This window comes from Ursus americanus, chromosome 3 (assembly GCF_024610735.1).
Source record: "Ursus americanus isolate L20-20 chromosome 3, mUrsAme1.1.p, whole genome shotgun sequence".
Taxonomy (NCBI): Eukaryota; Metazoa; Chordata; class Mammalia; order Carnivora; family Ursidae; genus Ursus; species Ursus americanus.
Window position 1 is genome coordinate 50,454,084 of NC_142129.1, and position 20,240 is coordinate 50,474,323.

The 20,240-nt window shown below is 35.5% G+C and overlaps 1 protein-coding gene across 2 annotated transcripts in view; it reads right to left on the bottom strand.

Moving 5' to 3' along the window:
• Nucleotides 1-20,240, bottom strand: part of STK31 (serine/threonine kinase 31) — a 75,131-nt gene that overhangs the window by 8,860 nt on the left and 46,031 nt on the right. For both annotated transcript variants that reach the window (XM_045793021.2, XM_087860966.1), the window contains exons 18-23: nt 19,333-19,458; nt 18,381-18,506; nt 18,113-18,199; nt 17,281-17,430; nt 13,895-14,017; nt 58-126 (exon numbers count right to left, since the gene is read on the bottom strand). In XM_045793021.2, coding sequence (XP_045648977.1) covers nt 58-126; nt 13,895-14,017; nt 17,281-17,430; nt 18,113-18,199; nt 18,381-18,506; nt 19,333-19,458 — 681 coding nt within the window. The remainder of the gene's footprint in view (nt 1-57; nt 127-13,894; nt 14,018-17,280; nt 17,431-18,112; nt 18,200-18,380; nt 18,507-19,332; nt 19,459-20,240) is intronic.

The following is a 20,240-nucleotide window of genomic DNA, read 5'->3' on the forward strand; positions in this document are numbered from 1 at the left end:
TACTGCTACAACCACAGCATATGTTTCCAACCATTACATCACAAAAAGGTCACATACCAAATTAAACTGATCCACTTTTGGGATTCCATCTTCATTTGTCTCAAATTTCTGATTTTGAACAGAAAGCTGTTAAAGAAAATGAGAATGGATAAATTCCCAATGTAACAAAATACCAATCCTACAACACAGTCAAATTTGGAACTCTTCACATCCTGGAGAAAAGAGAACAGCTCACTCAAAGAACACACATTAGCTCTTAGAAGATAAAAAACACTTTCATGTTAATAACTAATTGTTCACAGGTAACTAAACAGTTCTTGGGGCTCCTCAAGTATCAGTCAGAGTTGATGAATACACTATAAGCAATTTCAATACTTCCTCCCCTTTCAAGCAAATAAATCAAAATTAAGTATCTATACCATGCTAATTTCATACATTAAGTACAAGGAAAATAAATCAAGCATGTTTCTTTCCTCCCTAATTCTTAACCTATGTTCAAGAAATACATGTTAAACTTTTAAAACTATTAAATATGGAGATTTCTTACATACCCAAAATATTCTGAATTCTACGTATTCATCACCCAACCCCAAAACCATCAACCCTATGCATAAACCTATATAAATTATTTTTGAGGTAAATCCTATACATCTCATAATTTCATCTGTAAATATTTTAGTACATATTTCTAAAAGTTAAAGTCTTTTATTTTGACACAATAACAATATCATCACACTAAAAATTCAGTAATTTTTTTTTTAGTAATTCTTTAATACAGGCATACCTCAGAGATATTTTAAGTTTGGTTTTAGACTACCACAGTAAAACGAATATCACAATAAAGCAAGTCAAATGAATCTTTTGGTTTCCCAGTGCATGTAAAAGTTGTATTTATATCATACTGCAGTTGATTAAGTGTAACATTATGCCTTAAAAAAAAGCCAATATACATACCTTAATTAAAAAATACCTTATTGCTAAAAAATGTTAACCATCATCTAACCTTCAGTGAGTCATAATCACTGATCACAGATCACAATAAATATCCTAATAATCAAGAAGTCTGAAATATTACAAGAAATACCAAAATATGACCCAGAGACACTATGTGAGCTAATACTGTTGGAAAAATAGCATCAACAAACTTGCCTGACACAGAATTCTGCACCTTCAATTTGTAAAAAAATGCAGTATCTGCAAAATGCAATGAAGTGAAGCACAATGAAACAAGATATGCCTGTATAAAATATCCAGTTTTCAAATTATTTTTAAGATTTTATTTCTGAGTAATCTCTACACCCAACGTGGGACTCGAACTTACAACCTCAAGATCAAGAGTCACATGCTCCACAGACTGAGCCAGCCGCGCACCGTTTTCAAATTTTTAATCATCCCATGTCAGAAATTATTTTACTTTTTATATCAGAAATTACTTTATATCAGAAATTACTTTACTTATCAGAAATTATTACTTTTACATAGTTTACTTAAATCCAGATCCGAATAAGTTTAAAAATGAGCAAAAGGACTTAATGGTTTCTTCCTGCTCCTCACCACTAAGTAAAATTATGTTGGAAATAACAAAACACACCAAAGGAGGTCTCTGAAAGGGTAAAGAGGAAGACAAACTGGTTAAAGACCCCAGGACTGGAGTGTCTTATGACATCCACATCCAAAACAACAAAAAATGACTCAACGAGGATAAACCCAAATTAATGAAATTTCTGAAAACTAAAAACAAAACAAATCTTGAAAGCAACCAAAGAAAAACATTACCTACAGAGAAATATCAATTTGAATAACAGAGGATTTCTCATGTGAAACCATGGAAACCAGAAAAAGTGGCACAACATTTTTCAACTGCTAAGAGAAAAGAACTTTCAACCACAAATTCTATATCCAGTGAAACTATCCATCAGGTAGAAAAGGTGAAATCAAAATGTTCACTGATGAAGGAGAACTAAAAGAATACATCACAAGAAGACGCATTCTTAAAGACTGGCTAAAAAGTATTTCAACCAAAAAAGAAATGAATTTTTGGGACACCTGGGTAGCTCAGTTGGGTAAGCGTCTGCCTTCAGCTCAGGTCATGACCTTAGGGTCCTAGGATTGAGGCTTATGTCGGGCTCCCCTCTCAGTGGGTCTCTGCTTCTCCCTCTGCCCCTCTCCTGACTCATGCTCTCTCACCCTCTCTAATAAATAAATATAATCTTTATTAAAAAAAAAGGAGGGGCTCCTGGGTGGCGCAGTCGTTAAGCATCTGCCTTCGGCTCAGGGCATCATCCCGGCGTTCCAGGATCGAGTCCCACATCGGGCTCCTCCACTGGGAGCCTGCTTCTTCCTCTCCCACTCCCCTGCTGTGTTCCCTCTCACTGTCTGGCTCTCTGTCAAATAAATAAATAAAATCTTTAAAAAAAAAAAGGAAATGAATTTTTTAAAAAAGTATTGGAGGGGCGCCTGGGTGGCTCAGTCATTAAGCCCCTGCCTTTGGCTCAGGGCGTGATCCCGGGGTTCTTGAATCAAGCCCCACATCAGGCTTCTCCACTGGGAGCCTGCTTCTTCCTCTCCCACTCCCCCTGCTTGTGTTCCCTCTCTCGCTGGCTGTCTCTCTCTGTCAAGTAAATAAAATCTTTAAAAAATAAAAATAAAAAATAAAAATAAATTAATTAATTTAAAAAGTATTGGAGCATCAGGAAGGAATAACAATGGAAAGAACAGAAATATGAGGGAATGCTAAAGACTATCCTCCTCATCATAAGTTTCCTAAGTCATATACAATGACTTTATACTATATATAATGACATTATACTATCTGATGCCTAAGACAATGATAGTTAAAAGTGGGTAGGGTGAAGGAACCTAAACAAAAGGCTTCTACATTTCACTCAAAGTGTTGAAACACGGATACCAGTAGAATGTGATAAGACACATACAAATATTGTAATATCCATACCAACCATTCAGAAAAATATAGAAGGCAATACACTCAAAACACCATAAATAAATCAAGATCAACTCTTAAAAAATGTTTAATGGAAGGCAAGAAAAATCAATGAGTAAGAAACAAACAAAACAAATGATAAAATGGTAGATTTACCCCCAACATATCAATAATCACCTTAAGTGTCACAACAACATGGCTGGACCTAGAAAATATTATATTAAAAGAATCACAGACTTGTACCCCTGAAACAAATACATTATATGTTAATAAAAATTAATAAATTTAAAAAAAATGCAATTAGAAAAAAAAGGAAATAAGTCAGAGAAAGACAAATACCATATGATTTCACTTACATGTGGAATCTAAAAAACAAAACAAACAAAACAGTGTTACATGCTGAAATAGATTACTATTTCCCTTATCTCTGTTATCCTACATCTTCCAATGTATATGAAAGCTTTAAATTCCTATATTAAAACCCTTTATAACTGAAATATGTAAAGTGTGGCTTCTGTTTTCCTGACTAAACCCTGACTAACAGAGTCCTCACAACTATGTCCTATCCTGCATCAAAGCAAAGCAAATTGCAGATGATAAATTAGAAGACACTAAAAAGAAAATCACAGGCTCAAAAATGGTGTCACTCAGGTTAAGGTCCCACATCAGTAAACCATGACTTACTACTTAACTTAACTACAGCTTCATTCACTCCCCCAGGAATGTAACCTCTAACTAACCAACATGGGAATTCCCTGGTCAGCACAAGAAAATTTACTGACAGATGCCCTCCATCCCCTATAGGAGGATGATCTTGCCTAAAACAATGGAATCTTTGCAAATAATTTTTTTCTTTCTATTCCCTCTTTACCTTTAGAAGTCTTTTCTGTTCTGTAACACTTTGGAGTTCCCTTTTACTTACTAGATGGGATGCTGCCCGACTCATGAACTGACTAATAAAGCTAATTAGATCTTTAAAATTTACTCAGTTGACTTTTAGTTATTTAACAAAGTCTTATCTTCTAACAATCCTGATCTTCCAACAAGGCTCTTACTAACAAGCCATAAGAGATACTGAACTAGCACACCGGTTTAAGGATAGAAGAGAAATTTCAGAATTCATAAGACAGTAAAAATGCCAAAGCATGATTCCCAGAAGAGAGGATGAGGGAGATGTAAGAGTCAAAGAAGACAACAAGCTGCTGGCTCAGATGACTAGAAAAGACTGTCTGGGGAAGGCTGGGAGAAACAGGATTGTGGTAAAGAGTATGCATTCTGGAGACAGACTGGCTAGGTTTTAATCTTCTTAGCAGCCAATGGATCTGGACAAACAACCTAATTTCTCTTTGCCCCAGTTTCCTCACTTATAAGGCCACAGCAAGAATTAAGTTGGATAAATACCTGCAAAGTAACTGATACGTAGTAAGTACTTGGTAAGTGTTACCTATATTTGTTTTTTAAATTTCAGGTAATTTGGGACATCTGCATTAGCAATGTGAAATGCTGTCTTTATGAGGGTGCCTAGTTTTATCACCAAGAATAGCTTGGTAATTAAACATTGACAATAGCTGTATCTGGCTGAAGAGTATAAAGGGTTTCATTATTTACTGTTTTTGTGTGAAACTTTCCACAACAAAAACAAAAACTCAGACAACAGCTTTGCTTGTCCTAATTGGCCTGCTTTTATCTTAGAGATAATGGTTTGTATCACAGACTAGATTTCCTTTCTTACAATTGCTAGAAGAAAGATTAGAGCATTCCTAGTGGTTTATTCATAGAAAATATATTCATCAAGGCTGGGAAACAGGCTTGTTTTTCAATCAATACTATTCCTTATGGGTGTTAATTTGAGGTCATATCTGAGCTCAATGAACATGACCATGATCATTCTGCAGTGTCTGCTACAAGGACAGAATGGCAACACATGAATTGTGTATAGCAGCTCTAAACAGGTTTCTGTGGTATACATTTTGTTGTTGCTGTTGTTTTTAGATTTTATTTAGTTACTTAGAGAGAGAGAGCAGGGGGAGTGTCAGAGAGAGAGGGAGAGAGAGAATCTTAAGCAGACTCCACACTGAGCGCAGAACCAGATGCGGGGCTCACCCAAAGATCGTGACCTGAGCGGAAACCAAGAGTGAGCCACCCTACTCTCATTCATGGTTCATTCAACTCTTATGTTCACACCCTTTTTTTTCTTCCTTCTTCTTTTTTAAGATTTTTATTTATTTATTTGAGAGAGCAGGAAGACGTGAGAGATCACAAAGGGATAGGGAGAAGCAGACTTGCCTCTGAGCAGAGAGCCTGATGTGGGGCTTGATCCCGGAACCCTGAGATCATGACCTGAGCTGAAGGCACACTTAACCAACTGAGCCACCCAGATGCCTCCCCCTTTTTTTCTTTCTTATCTACTTTCAATTTATCATGTCTTGCACTGTTTTAAAGTACTTCTGTGAACTGATTGCCTTGTATACTTTCTGGAACAAGATAAAATATCTAGTAAATTAAGGTAAAGTTGGCCAGCTGGAAAGCATATGTACGTAATTGGAAACTCTGGCAAGAGCATCAGGTTACTGCCATAAATGTGGGAGCTACTAACAAATAAATGGTACTAGACACTATGAAAGTAAATAAGAACACCTAAGGAAAGGCTACACAGTGAAAATTTTAGAATGTAAGCAAAATCCTTGGGGACACTAACAGCTAACAGGAAGTAAAGAAGAGTAAAAAAAGATGCCCAATCACAAAGGTCAAAAAAACTAAGAAGTGTCACAGAAAATAATGGGTAAAGGAATTACTGTGGATTTCTTGTTTTGTTTTTTGATATACCAGACTTAATAGCCATATTTTTAGACTGAAGGAAAGGTACAGAATAAAAAGAAATACATTAAAGATGCAAGATAAAAGTAGGGTAAAAGTGATGTTTGAGAATAGAAGATGAGAGAATGGGGTCAAGGCCACATGTGGATGGCCTGCACTGAAGGAATATTTTCTCTGAAATTGGACTAGAAGACAGAAAATTGGGTAAAGAAATGATTCGTTTGTAAACAGAAGAACTGAAATTTGAGAGAAAGCATGTATGATCTCATTTTTTTTTCAAAAAAATAAGAGGCAGAGACTACTGAAAAGAATGAGGGTACAATTTCAATAGGTGCTTGAGGAAAGCTATAAAAGGTTTAAGGTAATCTCTGAGGGAAATATGAGAATGAGCTGGCTGTGGGCAAGTAAAAGGACTAAAAGAAAGCACTGAGGACCCAAAAGAAATTAAACTGATGTGGTGGTAACATTCTGCAAAAGCATTCAGCTTCCAAGGTAAAAGGCATTCGAGGGATTCCAGCCAAAATGGAGTAGTCCCATTCCGCATCAGTCTTAGCAAATCTGGATATAATACAATACGCAAATATAAGAAGACTCTGAAAAGTGGAAAGAAGAAGGTGAAGTAGCTAGGGACACCCTGGGACTTGAGGAATGACACAATGGTGAATTTCCTGAGTTTCCCTTTTGATCTTCCTATATCCCAGAGGGAGTGCTAGAGAAGCCTGCAATTCAGACACACCAAGAGCCACAGATCAAAAAAAAAAAAGCCCCTAGAAAAGCCTGCTCCCTCTAGCCAAAGAACTGGGAACAGGGTGGTCCAGCAGCAGAAACTGTTTTTGGTAATATTCCCTACTCCAGCCAAATACCAAATGAAAAACTCCCCCTTCCCACCCAGTGTCAACAGGGCTGAGTGGGAAGCTGGACTTCCACCCCCACCATCAACAAAGAGGCAGGACAAGGCAGTGTGAGATGGCACTAGCTGGCACTCTACCCAAATGGTACTGTCAGTGGGACCCAGCAGGGAAGCTAACTTCCAATCCTATTCAGAAGCAACAAAGTGGAACAAAAGCAATGTGAGGCAGTGTTAGTGAGACTCTATTTTTCCTTCTCCACTCCCCAAGTGTCAGCTGGACCCAGTGGAAAATAGAACTTCCATGCTTACCAGGCCTCAACAAGGTATGAGGAAGTAAAATAAGGTGGTGGTGGTAAAACAGTATGGCTCCTGCTCCCCAGTGTCAACAGGAGATGAATTTCCACCACCACCCATCAGCAATGAGAAGACTCAAGGCACTCACTGCAAGTCAGCATTCTACTTTTGCTGGGGTGGTGTCAGCACAGCCCAGTGAGGAGATGAAACTGTACACTACACCTAACTGGGGGCCTGTGTGCAAAACAGGAAGGTTAAATAGAATCAGAGTCTCAGAACATAATACACAAATGTTCAGGATATGATCAAAAACCACAAGTCAAACTAAGAACAAAAAATCCCAACCTGAATAAGAAAAAGGCAACCAACAGATACCAAGATGACACAGATGTAGGGATTATCTGACAAAGATTTTAAAGGAGCCATAATAACAATACTTAGAGATCAATTACAAACACCCATGGAACAAACAAAATAACAGAAAGCCTCAGTAAAGAAAAAAAGAACAGAATTTTTTTTTTTAACTCATTGGATTGGCTCAATGGCACGAGGCATACGACAGAGGAAAGCACCAATGAAATTAAAGAAAGAAAAATAGAAAATACCCATTTGAACAGCAACCAAAAAATGGACGGAACCTCAGAAACCTGTGAAACAATAACAAAAAGATCCAAAACTTATGTCATCAGACTTTCTGAAAAAAAGAATGAGTGTAGGGCCAACAAAATATCTGAAGAAATAATTGCTGAACCAAATTTTACAAATTTGGTGAAAACCATAAACCTACACACTGAAGATGAGCAAGGCTCAAAGGAAATAAACCCAAAAATATATGCCAAGGCACATCGTAATCAAACCGCAGTAAACTAAAGACCAGGAAAAATTGTAAAAGTGCTAAAGAAAAACATCATATTACCTAGAAACAAATTATTCAAATGACAGTGGATTTCTCATGAGAAACCATGAAGGCTCAAAGAAAGTGGCACAGCATTTTTCAAGTGCAAAAAGAAATATAAACCCAGAATTCTACACACAGCAAAAAGTATTCTTCAGAAACGTAAGTGAAACCAAGATTCTCTCAGATGAAGGAAAAAAGAAGAATCTGTCATTGGCCGACTTATCTTAAAGAAATGGTGAAAAGACATTCTTAAAACAAAGGAAATGACAAAGAAGAAATACTGAAACATCAGGGATGAAAAAACAATAAAAAAAGTAAAAATATGGGTAAATAGAATAGATTATCTTCAAAATAACACACTTTGGGAGGTGAACTCCTCCAAGCTCTCTGCACATGGATCCAATAAAAAAGGAATGGTGAGTCTCAAGGTCTTGACGGGTCTCAAAGGAGGTCCAGAAACACAGGAAATTCCTGTACAGAGGAGAACACTAGAAATGTTAGTGGGTTTATTCAGTCTGGAACCCTTAATTCTCTGGCATCCAACTCTGCAACAATGACATCGATTCCACTCAATCTGCTTAAAATGTTAGAATCACTTCCAGATTTTAGGGGGCTGCCACCCCTTTTCCTTCTCCTAAGATTTCTTCCTTATTGGAATGTTCCTGAGAGGCACACATCACAGGCTACATGAGCTGGATCTAAAGGAATGACAGGATATGGAATATTATTTTTCCCACTGTCTCTTATTTTTGGATTAAGCATCAAAACAAAGCATAATGTGTGAAAAGTACACCTAAATAGAAAAGAAATGTTAAACATGTCCCTGCAAGACTTTCTAAGAGGACTTCTCACTAAACAGCTCATAGAAGATAAGGTTAGAGATGCCTTGAGAAGCAGATTATATAATGTTAGGGACTTCACAGTAATCAGTGCGATGACATTTATTGGTAACTTATTCCTAAGCCCTGGACCCCCTTCGGCAACTATTCATCATCAGCTTCAGTGATGGCTATGCCTTCAAGACTTAATAATATGTTTAGTGAAGGGAGAAGGTGGTCTGCACAGAGCCTCAAAAGACTTGCTCCCTCACAAGGATGATGAAATAGTTTCTTAAAGTACTTAGTTTAGTGCCAAACATGCTTTATGTGCTCCTAGCAAGGGAGGATATAATCATCATGTTATAAACAGACATAATGTCCTTAAATTAATAATGTTTGGTCATACTGTGGGAAAAAATCAAATAAATGACTTTTATAAAATTTATTCACACTTGAAAATAAAACTTTTTTTTAAATGGGGAAGAACTTTTTTAAGCATATATAGCAGGCCATAAAACATACCTAAAATTAAGGTCTTAAAGAGGTAAAGAGAAGAAAAGGAGTAAAAGGGAATACAGTATAGTCTGGATTTTCTATGATGGGGTTCAACGCTGATGAAGGAAAGAAGAGAAGCTAGGAGGTTGCTGATACACGAGCAGAAAAGACAGTACACAAAACGTATTGGAGATTTAAAAGCAGTTATAGTAAAACGAGAGGTTAGAGAATCCTGTCAAGATAAAAATGCATTGGATTGAATTCTACTACTTCTGTGAAAGAAAAATCACAGGGGATCACAAAATCCTGGTTTTAGAAGGTAACTGAAATTGCAAGAAGGTATACATCTCAAGTTGTTGTCCACAAAACCCAAGGTTAGTTGTTCAATGGATCAGTAGGACTACTAACATCTCCTAGAAACACATTAGGAGTTGGAATTTTTAAAAATATTCAAACAAAGCTCCAAAGAAATGTACAAGGAGCCATAAATAAGAAATGATTAGATGAACTCACCAAGAAAACATGGTATACTTAAAAAAAAAAAAAAAAGCCTACTACTTCAGTACATAATTGTGGCTAAAATTTAAACATTCATTCTGATATCATAAAGACATGCATTCACTCAATTAATGTGTGCGTGCCTCTTCTGCACCAGGCACACTACAGATATAGCAGCAAATAAGAACACGAGCTGTGTCATTCTATTGGCAGAAGCAGACAACAATAAACATAAATAAAAAGAAAAACATAGTACGTTGGGAGAAAACTAAAGCAGGGAAAAAGGTTGCATTTTAGACTAGGCTGAAAAAGTGTCATTTCAATAAAAGAAAGGCGCCATTCACTTCTCTTTAAATTACTCAGCTTCCTCACAGCAGCACCCACACAAAAACAGAATTTTTGTGTTTCAAAAACATTTTTTCAATACAACAATGTCAGAATTGCTCTAATTTTTAAAACTAACTTCCAGCAAAGCCTTTAAGGATTTCATTATAACCGGGGTGCTTGAGTGGCTCGGTCAATTAAGCATCTGACTCTTGGTGTCGACTAAAGCCATGATCTCAGGGTTATGATCTCAGGGTCATGACATGGAGTCAGTAGCAAGCTCTACACTCACTCCAAGCCCACCTGAGATTCTCTCCGTCTCCCTCCCTCTCCTCTTCTGCCCCTCCCCCTACTCCCATGCGCACGCAGGCGGGAGGTCTCTCTCTAAAATAAAATTTTTTAAAAAAGAATTTCATTATAACCTAAAAAGAATTGAAGAATCTTCTTTTAATTTTTTTTTAAGATTTTATTTATTTGTCAGGGAGAGAGAGAAAGCACAACCAGGGAGAACAGGAGGCAGAGGGAAGAGGGTCCCTGTGGAGCAAGGAGGCCTATGCAGGACTCGATCCCAGCACCCTGGGATCATGACCTGAGCTGAAGGCAGACACTTAACAGACTGAGCCACCCAGGTGTTCCAAGAATTGAAGAGTCTTATACAAATGACTTTAAGATAAACAACCTTTCAAATGTACCAGTGAAAAGTTATGGTTTACTGGAGGTAGAAGGGTCAAGAAAACTCAAAACGCCAGTTTTCTGTAGTTGAAAGCAGTCTTCAGAATATTTCCATCATTTAATCTGGGTATCATAACAAAAAATTACTCAAAACCAAAATATCTTATGATATGACCAAAATATCTATTTTAGAGTTTTAATATCAAATAAGCTGTTATTTTTATTTTTGCTAATTCTAAAACTTTTAAAAGCAATAAAGTGACAGTCATCCATTCATGGCCCTGGAAATAAGATCCTCTGACAATGAATGGTTCCAGTTTAACTCTGAATAATCCCTTTCAAACACAGCCCCTAGGTCCTGACTTTCTGTCATTTTATAAATTTTGCTCTGTATGTTTTTCCTATAACTTGCCTAATTCTTTGAGAAGAAAGATCAAAGTATACATAATCTTTGGTACTAAACTAACTTTCCTATCAATAAAATAATTTTTTAAAAAAAGAGCTTGAACTAAAAAAACCAAAACTTTTTTTTAAATACCACAATAGCTCCAAAAAAGGAAATACTTAGGTATAAATCTAACAACACACGTATAAGGTCTCTAAGCTCAAAATAACAAATGCTGATTAATGCCTTTCATTTTTGTAACAGTGTCTTTAGAAAAGCAAAGTTTTGAATTTTGATCAAATCTGAATTATTGATTTTTTTCTTTTATACTGGATGTTTTTTAATATCCTATTACAAAAAATCTTTGCCAAACTCAAAGTCAATAAAATTATCTCCTATGTTTTATTCCAATTTTAAAGACTTAGGTTTTAATAGTGATTCTAAGGGGCGTATGCACTCCAATGTTTATAGCAGCAATGTCCACAATAGCCAAACTATGGAAAGAGCCCAGATGTCCATTCATTAATAAATGGATAAAGAAGACATGGTATACATATACAATGAAATATTACTCAGCTATCAAAAAAATGAAATCTTACCATTTGCAATGACATGGATGGAACTAGAGGGTATTAGGCTAAACAAAGTAAGTCAATCAGAGAAAGACAAATATATGATTTCACACATATGTGGAATTTAAGAAACAGAACAGATGAACATAGGGGAAGGGAAGGAAAAATAAAATAAGATGAAATCAGAGAGGGAGACAAATCATTAGAGACTCTTAACTATAGGAAACAAACAGGGTTGGTGGAGGGAATAGGGGTGGGCAAATGGGTAACTGGGTGATGGGCATTAAGGAGGGCACTTGATATAATGAGCACTGGGTGTTACATGCAACTGATGGATCACTGAACTCTACCCCTGAAACTAATAATACACTATATGTTAATTAATTGATTTTAAATAAAATAAAATAAAATAAAGACTTCAGTTTTACATTTAAATCTAATATACATTTAGAGTTAATTTTTATAAACTGTGCAAGGATTAAGTCAGTTTATTTTTTATATGTAGATATCCAATTGTTACAGCACCATTTGTTGAAGATGATCCTTTTCCTCACAGAATTGCCTTGAAATCTTTGTCAAAAATCAACTGATCATATATTTCTACTATTTCATCTATTTCTACTGCCTTTATTCTGTTCCATTGATATGTATGTCTAACTTTACACCAACATCATAATGTCTGATTCATTATAATTTTATTAAGTCTTAAAATCAGATAGTTTAATTTTTCAAAACTGTTTTAGCTACCCCAGTTCCTATGTATTTTCATATTAATCATTCCTGATTGTCAATTACTGTTAAAAAAGGGGAAAAAAGGCCTAGAAGCATTTTTGTTGAAATTGTATTGAATCCATAGACTTTTTTAAGAAGTCACACCCAGGGGCACCTGGGTGGCTCAGTCAGTTAAGCATCTGCCTTCGGCTCAGGTCATGATCCCAGGGTTCTGGGATTGAGCCTCATGTCAGTGAGACTTCCTGCTCAGTAGGGAGTCTACTTCTCCCTCCCTCTGCCCCTCCCCCACCTCGTGTTCTTTCTCTCTCAAAAATAAATAAAATCTTTAAAAAAGAAAAAAAAAAAAAGAATTCACATCCATACAACATTCAGTCTTCCAGTCTGTGACCATGATACAGCTCTCCATTTATTTATGTCTTCTTTAATTTCTCTCAACAATACATTATAGCTTTCAGGGAGCACATTTTTTGTCATATTTATCCCTAAAAATTCCATGTTTGATACCCATGTAAATGATTTTTAATTTCAATTTCCTGTTTTTGTTGCTTGTATATAGAAACAATTATTATACTGATTTTGCATCCTGCAACCTTGCTAAACTTGTTAATTCTAGTAGCTCTTAAGTACATTCCTAAAGATTACACATAATTAATCCTGTCATCTTTAAATAAAAACAGCTTTGCATCTTCTTTTTTAAACTGTATGCATTTTATTTCTTTTTGTTGCCTTATCCTACTGGCTAAAACCAGGATCAGCAAACTATGGCCTGCACGCCAAACTATGCCACTGCTTATTTGTGTACAGCCTATAAGCCAAAAATGGTTTTCACATTTTTAAATGTTTAAAAGAAAATTAAAGAATACTATTTCATGGCACATGAAAATTATATGAAATTCAAATTTCAATGTCCATAAACAAAGTTTTATTGGAACAGAGCCATTCATTCATTTATGTGTATTTATGGCTACTTTCCACAGCAGCAGAGACCATATGGATCCCAAAGCCTAAAATATTTACCATCTGGCCCTTTATAAAAAATTTTGCTAACCCCTGGGCTAGAATCTCCAGTACAATGTTAAGTAAAAGAAGTAAAAACAGACATCCCTTCCCTGTTAATACTTAACCCCTCATAATTTGTAGGAAGAATAAATTTAAGCCATGAATAAAAAAGCAGTTATTTGGTCTATAGTGAAAGCAGGAACACTCACTCAAGGCTCATTTAACATTTTCCACATATGCATGAACTGTTTATAGATTAATATAGGACAAAATCATCTTTACTGTTAATCTTGATTTAATAAAACTAACACAATAGCATGATATGTAAAATATATATCAAGCCAATTGGTAGTAAGTATACAATAGGTGATAGGAAGTATACAACTTACAATAAAACTTTTTTTAAAAAGGGAAAAAAACAATTTTCTACTAAATTTTTTTACTAAAGAGCTACCACTGCTTTTTATCCAGAGCAATACGTTGAGGAAAACCATTATAAAATCATCACTTTATATACTTAAATATAAATAAATATATTTGCACATACTTATACATTTTTATAAATACAACTAATCTATTTCAATAAAAAAATAACATACCCATAATAAAAGGCAGCCATAAGCATACAAGTCAGAACTTGGAGAAGCAGGCTTTCCCATTTTCAGTTCAGGTGATATTAAACTCAAGTCACCAACCACCATGTTCACTGAGGCTCGCTGACTCTACAAGAACAGTAAGTTAAATATTTTAGAGGCAATACAGATGAGGTAGCCTTCTGTGAAGTCCTCTGCATTTAATCAACACAAAAAACAAAGTTATTTGAAATATTTCATCCTCTCTTGCTTTCAAATATTTTTACCCAATTTCTGCTATTATAAATTGCTCTTAAAATCAGTCTCATAAAATTGACAGTGAGACTTTGGTTACATTTCACATTACAGACTCAAGTAGATTCAAAACCAAGGAACACCGATTATTTAAACATTTGGAATCTCTTTTAATAATAAAGTTCATAAGGGCAAGAAGGAGTGCTATTCTCTAATTTTGAAAGTTCTAAATAGCTTTTTTGAAAACTGGAAGTCTACAAAGTACTTTCCTTCCTTACTGATTATTTTCTAAGTATACCATTTCTTACGTGTCAGGTCAGTGATAAGAACATGAACCCTGGATTCAGACAGACCTTGGCTGCAATTCCCACTCTCCCATTTACTTGCTGTGTGATCTTGACTTTAAACTCTTTGAGCCTAAATTAACTGTAAAATGGAAATATCTATCTCACAGAGTTACTGTAAAGATAAAAGTAATTAGCACAATAATTACTATCACTAAAAGTTAATTACCTCCTCTCCTCCCACTACCTTTCCGGTGTGGTCAAAAGTCCTATAGCTAAGGCATCACCTGAGACCTTGTTAGAAATGCAGAATCTCCCCCAGAAATGCTGAATAAAAATTTGAATATTAACAAGATCTCAGGTGATTCATATGCACTGTAAAGTCTGAAAAGCAATGATCTTGACAACAGACTGTCTTTCAAATTTTTCTTCCTGATTAATACTTTAATCTGAGAGCAGTATGAAAAGAGTGGAGCAAAGGTGAGTTTGAGCAGTATTTCAGAGTAAGTAATTTTAAATGAAGATTAAAACAATGTTTTGGGAGATAATAACAGTTGACAAATCAGTATAAAAGAGGAAAAATAGTCATGATATACATAGTTGTGCATATGGCATGCTCAAAAGGTAAACTAACCAGGATCCCTAAGAGTTGAGAACTTTTTTAAACTCCTAATTCAGTCATTTTTCTTCAGACATTACCTTAATTTTCAGATAAATATGATAAAAAATACTTCAATAAATCTCCTTTGTATAAATCTTTCTTAATCCAGCATTTCATTATAGTTTTACATGTTCATTTTCTCATCTTTTTGAGCTACCATATGAAAACCATTAAGACTACATATACACAGGTGTCATTACCTTATGACTTGCAAATGACCAAACTGTAAAGCATTAAGACTTATACTAGTCAAAGGGAAACTGCTCAGACAATAAAATCTTAGCAAGAATGTAGAGAAACTGAAATCCTCATACACTGCTGATGGGAACGTAAAAAGATGGAGCCACTTTGGAAAACAGTTTGGTTGCTCAAAAAGTGAAACAAAGAGTTACCATATAGCAAAACAATTCCACTCCCAAGAGAAATGAAAACATATGTCCACACAAAAACTTGTATACTAATGTTCACAGCAGCATTATTCATAATAATCAGAAAATAGAAACAACCCAGATGTCTACCAACTGATGAATGTAAAAACAAAATATGGTATATCCACACAACAAAATATTATTTGGGCATTTTTATTTATTTATTTATTTTTTAAAGATTTTATTTATTTATGTGACAGAGAGACAGCCAGCGAGAGAGGGAACACAGCAGGGGGAGTGGGAGAGGAAGAAGCAGGCTCCCAACGGAGGAGCCCGATGTGGGACTCGATCCCGGAACGCCAGGATCACGCCCTGAGCCGAAGGCAGACACTTTTAACGACTGCGCTACCCAGGCGCCCCTATTTGGGCATTTTTAAAAAGGAATGAAGTTCAGATACATGCTACAAGACACATGAACCTTGAAAATGTTACGCTAAATGAAATAAGCCAATCACAGAAGGCCACATATTGTATGATTCCATTTATAGGAAAGGTCCAGAATAGTAAATCACAGAGACAAAAGTAGATTAGTGGTTTCCAAGGGGCTGTGTAAAGGAGGAAATGGGGAGTGACTGCAAATTTGTATGGGGGTGTTAAAAATGTTCTGGAATTAAAGAGTAGTGATCAATACACAACTTTGTGAATATACTAAAAACTAGTACTGAATTGTACACATTATGTGAATTATATCTCAATAAAGCTGTTATTTTAAAAAAGAAAACTGTTCCCATGTGATCATGTATATTTTGAGCCTGCCCATTCTACAAAAAAAAAAAAAAAAAAAATCACGGTATGCTCTTCCATTGTCTAAAATCTCCTATCTTTAGGAGTGCCTGGGTGGCTCAGTTGGACAAGCATCTGCCTTCAGCTTAGGTCATGATCCCAGGGTCCTATGATCAAGCCCCACATCCATCGGGTTCCTTGCTCAGCACGGAGCCTGCTTCTCCCTCTCTTCCCCACTCATTATCTCTGTCTCTCTCTCTCAAATAAATAAATAATAAAAATAAATTTTTTTTAAAAAACTCCTATCTTTACTAATTGCCTGTTCTGAGGCACTAAAATTATGATACCAAATTAGCAGCTAACATAGTTGAACCATCACTTAAACTAAATGGAAACGTCCAAAGTTCCCAAGTTTCTAAAAATATCTCATTAATCAAAAAATTAGCAAAGTATGTATATCTATATTTAATCTACTGGTGGGAGAAGGCACCAGCAGAAAGGGAGATAGGAGATGGCCTCCTAGTTTTCCTTGTGTATTTACAAGCAATTAAATATTTCTTTTTTTTTTTTTAAGATTTTATTTATTTATTTGACAGAGATAGAGACAGCCAGCGAGAGAGGGAACACAAGCAGGGGGAGTGGGAGAGGAAGAAGCAGGCTCATAGCAGAGGAGCCTGATGTGGGGCTCGATCCCATAACGCCAGGATCACGCCCTGAGCCGAAGGCAGACGCTTAACCGCTGTGCCACCCAGGCGCCCCTCAATTAAATATTTCTTGATGATGATAAAATAATTCATCATTAGTGTTTTCAGTGCCATTGACTGTAATGTTAGGTTGCTCTTAATACTTAGAGTTAAAAAATATAATGCACAAATCTAAAAACTCTTGTTCTAGCATCTAGCACCTAGCTAGTAATAGTTAGTTGCTTACACTACATGACACTACATGCTTAACCAAAACAAAGTTCTTAGAATAAATTACCATATCATGTAAAAGGCTGAACTAATGTCTAATAATATTAAATGAGGTCTAGAACCTATTTGTAAAACCACAATACTTTACCCCAGATTTGGTGAAGTCAAAATCTCCAACAATTCCTTGTTCACGATTTAAAGCAAATACATTGTTCTGATGAAGTGATCCATGAATTATGTCAGCCTTGTGCAATGTATGCAGGCCCTGGGCAACACCTTTCATGACCTTTAAAGCTTCCTACAGATAAGTACACACAAAAGATGTCAGAAAGTCGGCATATCATTTTAATACCTGAAGCTTTCCTTTAATTAAAAGACTTTAACAGACGTGAGTAAAGCTTCTTCCAAATGAACCTTTAATAAGAATACAGCATAGAGAAAAAATAGAAGACCAGAAGCCCTGATAACGTAACACCATACACATATAACTTAAAACACTGCAGTCTCTAAGAAGACTTAGATTACAAATAATGTGCATATAAGCATCTAGAAAAGAGAGACTAAATAGTGTTACCAGGTAAGAGGAATCAGGGCATCCTCTATTTTTATTATTAATTCAAATTTACAATGCAAATTAAAGCTGTCACTTATGCACTTACAATATCAAGTGCTATACCACACAATTTACATACAGCACAGCTTAATGGTTATAAGCATGGGTTTTGGTTCCAAAAGACCTAACTTCAATTCCCATCTCTGCTTCTTGTTGAGAGTCCTGTGCAAGTCACTTAAACTCTGTGAGCCTCATTTTTCTCATCTGTATATAACAGGATAACTCATATCACAGGATTGATGTGGCAATTACAAAGCATAATACCAGTCAAAAATTTACATAGTATATAAAGCATACAGTATGCCTTCTAACATTAGCGGTTATTTTCTCATTTAATATATCCATGGAAATAGTGGTTTTTACTTACTTCTGAAGTTAAAGGCACACTGGCTTGAACAGCACTCAGATTTGCCCTAGGATAGTATGGGACCATCAGATAAGCCATAGGATCAGACTAAAAGCAAAATAGAATGAAACTCAAAGTGAAAAATTCTTCAATGTATTTTTAGTATACATCAATTATACAAGATAACTTCTTCTTTATGTTAAAAGGAATAAACTACCTCTCTAAAACTTGGAGCTAAAATTTACTGTAAATAAAATGTTTTCGGCAACAGATTAGCTAAGAACTTTACCTTACATAAAAATAGGAATATCAATGGTAGTAATCCAGACTCTTCTTTAGTTTTTCTCCAAGCTCTGTGATAGGCGGCTGCTCTCTGAATCACCCTGGCTTCTGTGTCCACATCTACAGAATAGCCCTGGAACCAAAAAGAGAGGCAATGGTAACTCCAACATTAAAAATCTTACTCTAATTATACATCATTTCAACTTAAACATAGTGATTTTTATATAAATTAAGTTCTATCTAATTTCATCTTTTAATTGTATAAGTAAGTAAGTACCTTTTCTATCTGCCTTGAATGCTATAATTTACAAAAGAAAGAACAATTCTGCCTGTACCTTAATATACATTCTATAATGCATTGCCACTAGGGCCAAATTAATTATCCTATTATGATTAACAGTTTCCCAGCTCAATAAAGAAATCAAAGAACAGAAAATTGTATTGGCAAAACTTGAAATTTCAAAGAGAAGTGTAAGTAAAGCAAGAATTTTAAAAGGTTATTGGATAGAATGTAGTAAGTTCACCCAAAAAAGAAAAGCCAAGTATATCCTATTAAAGATACGTATTATTTAGGGAAATGAGGAAAACTCTGAATTCAAAATTAGTTCTGGCAGCCAAACAGGAAACATAAGCATCATGCCAGTCAACTCAAATAATTTTTTTAAGGGAGGAAGAGGGGGCTGTGGGGCGGAGGAGGGGTAGACAAAGAGGGAGAGAGAGAGTCTCTAACAGGCTCCATGCCCAGCATGGAGTGCAATGTGGGGCTCAATCTCACAACCCTGAGATCACAACCTGAGCCTAAATCAAGAGTCAGACACTTAACCGACTGAGCCACCCAGGCGCCCCTCAACTCATATAATTTAGAAAACAAGCAGTGGATTTTTCACTTTCCTGAAAAGTAATACCACCATTCCCCCTTTATACTTCTGAATCTTCCACAAGACAGAACTTAAACTTACCTTTAAAAGAATTATCTTCCCATTAACCTCAGAACAAACCAAAGGGCGCTTGCTGCTAAGTTCCTTCATGGGCTCAGCATCAAGAAGATCCCGTTCCAAACTCATAGTAAGAAGACCACCAGAGTTCTAGGCACAAATTTTTGTTAAAGAATCCAAACCATCCCAGTACTTTTATATCATCAACATAATTAGTTACATGCTATGAAATGATTTGGACATCATCAACCCTACTGGAGAAACTTGTAAAATAAAAATACTGAAAGCTTCCTAGTTTTTCCAGTTCCTGTCTCTTGAAGTCTTCTCACCCAAAGCGTAATCAACATACATTTAATGGCTGCTACAGTTCTAGAACAAATTCTGAATATGACTGGGATTAACCAGATATGCATCCAAAAAACCCTGATGTTTACTTGGAAGACTTCATGTGTTTCCTAAAAATATTAAAATGATGACAGATACAAAGAAGGTTGTAGAATAAGAATGAGAAGTATAAAAATCATGACTACTATCAAGTAATTCTAACACCTCTGCCCCTGTTTGAAGTGGAATCCTTGAAAGTGAAAATGGTTTTCAAATATTTTAATTCTGTTAGATATTTCTGCCACTTTTTAAAAGGAATAAATTTTTTGGAGAAAACCTGATGATCAACATTTTAGATCAAGGTAAATTTATTGTGGTGTAATTTTAGTAAGAGGGGTTGTGAAATTATTTTCTTGCTTTTATTGTTATGTGTTGTCAATGTTATTTAAGTAAACCACAAAATATAATCAACCTACAGAGGTTTCCTAGGCATACATCATAGTCGAACACCTTAAAATCATTAAATGAGTCCATCAGCTATGATTAAAACGTTTTGTAATCTTCCACAATAAAGAGATCAACACACTTCTAATTTTTCAAGTCCTACA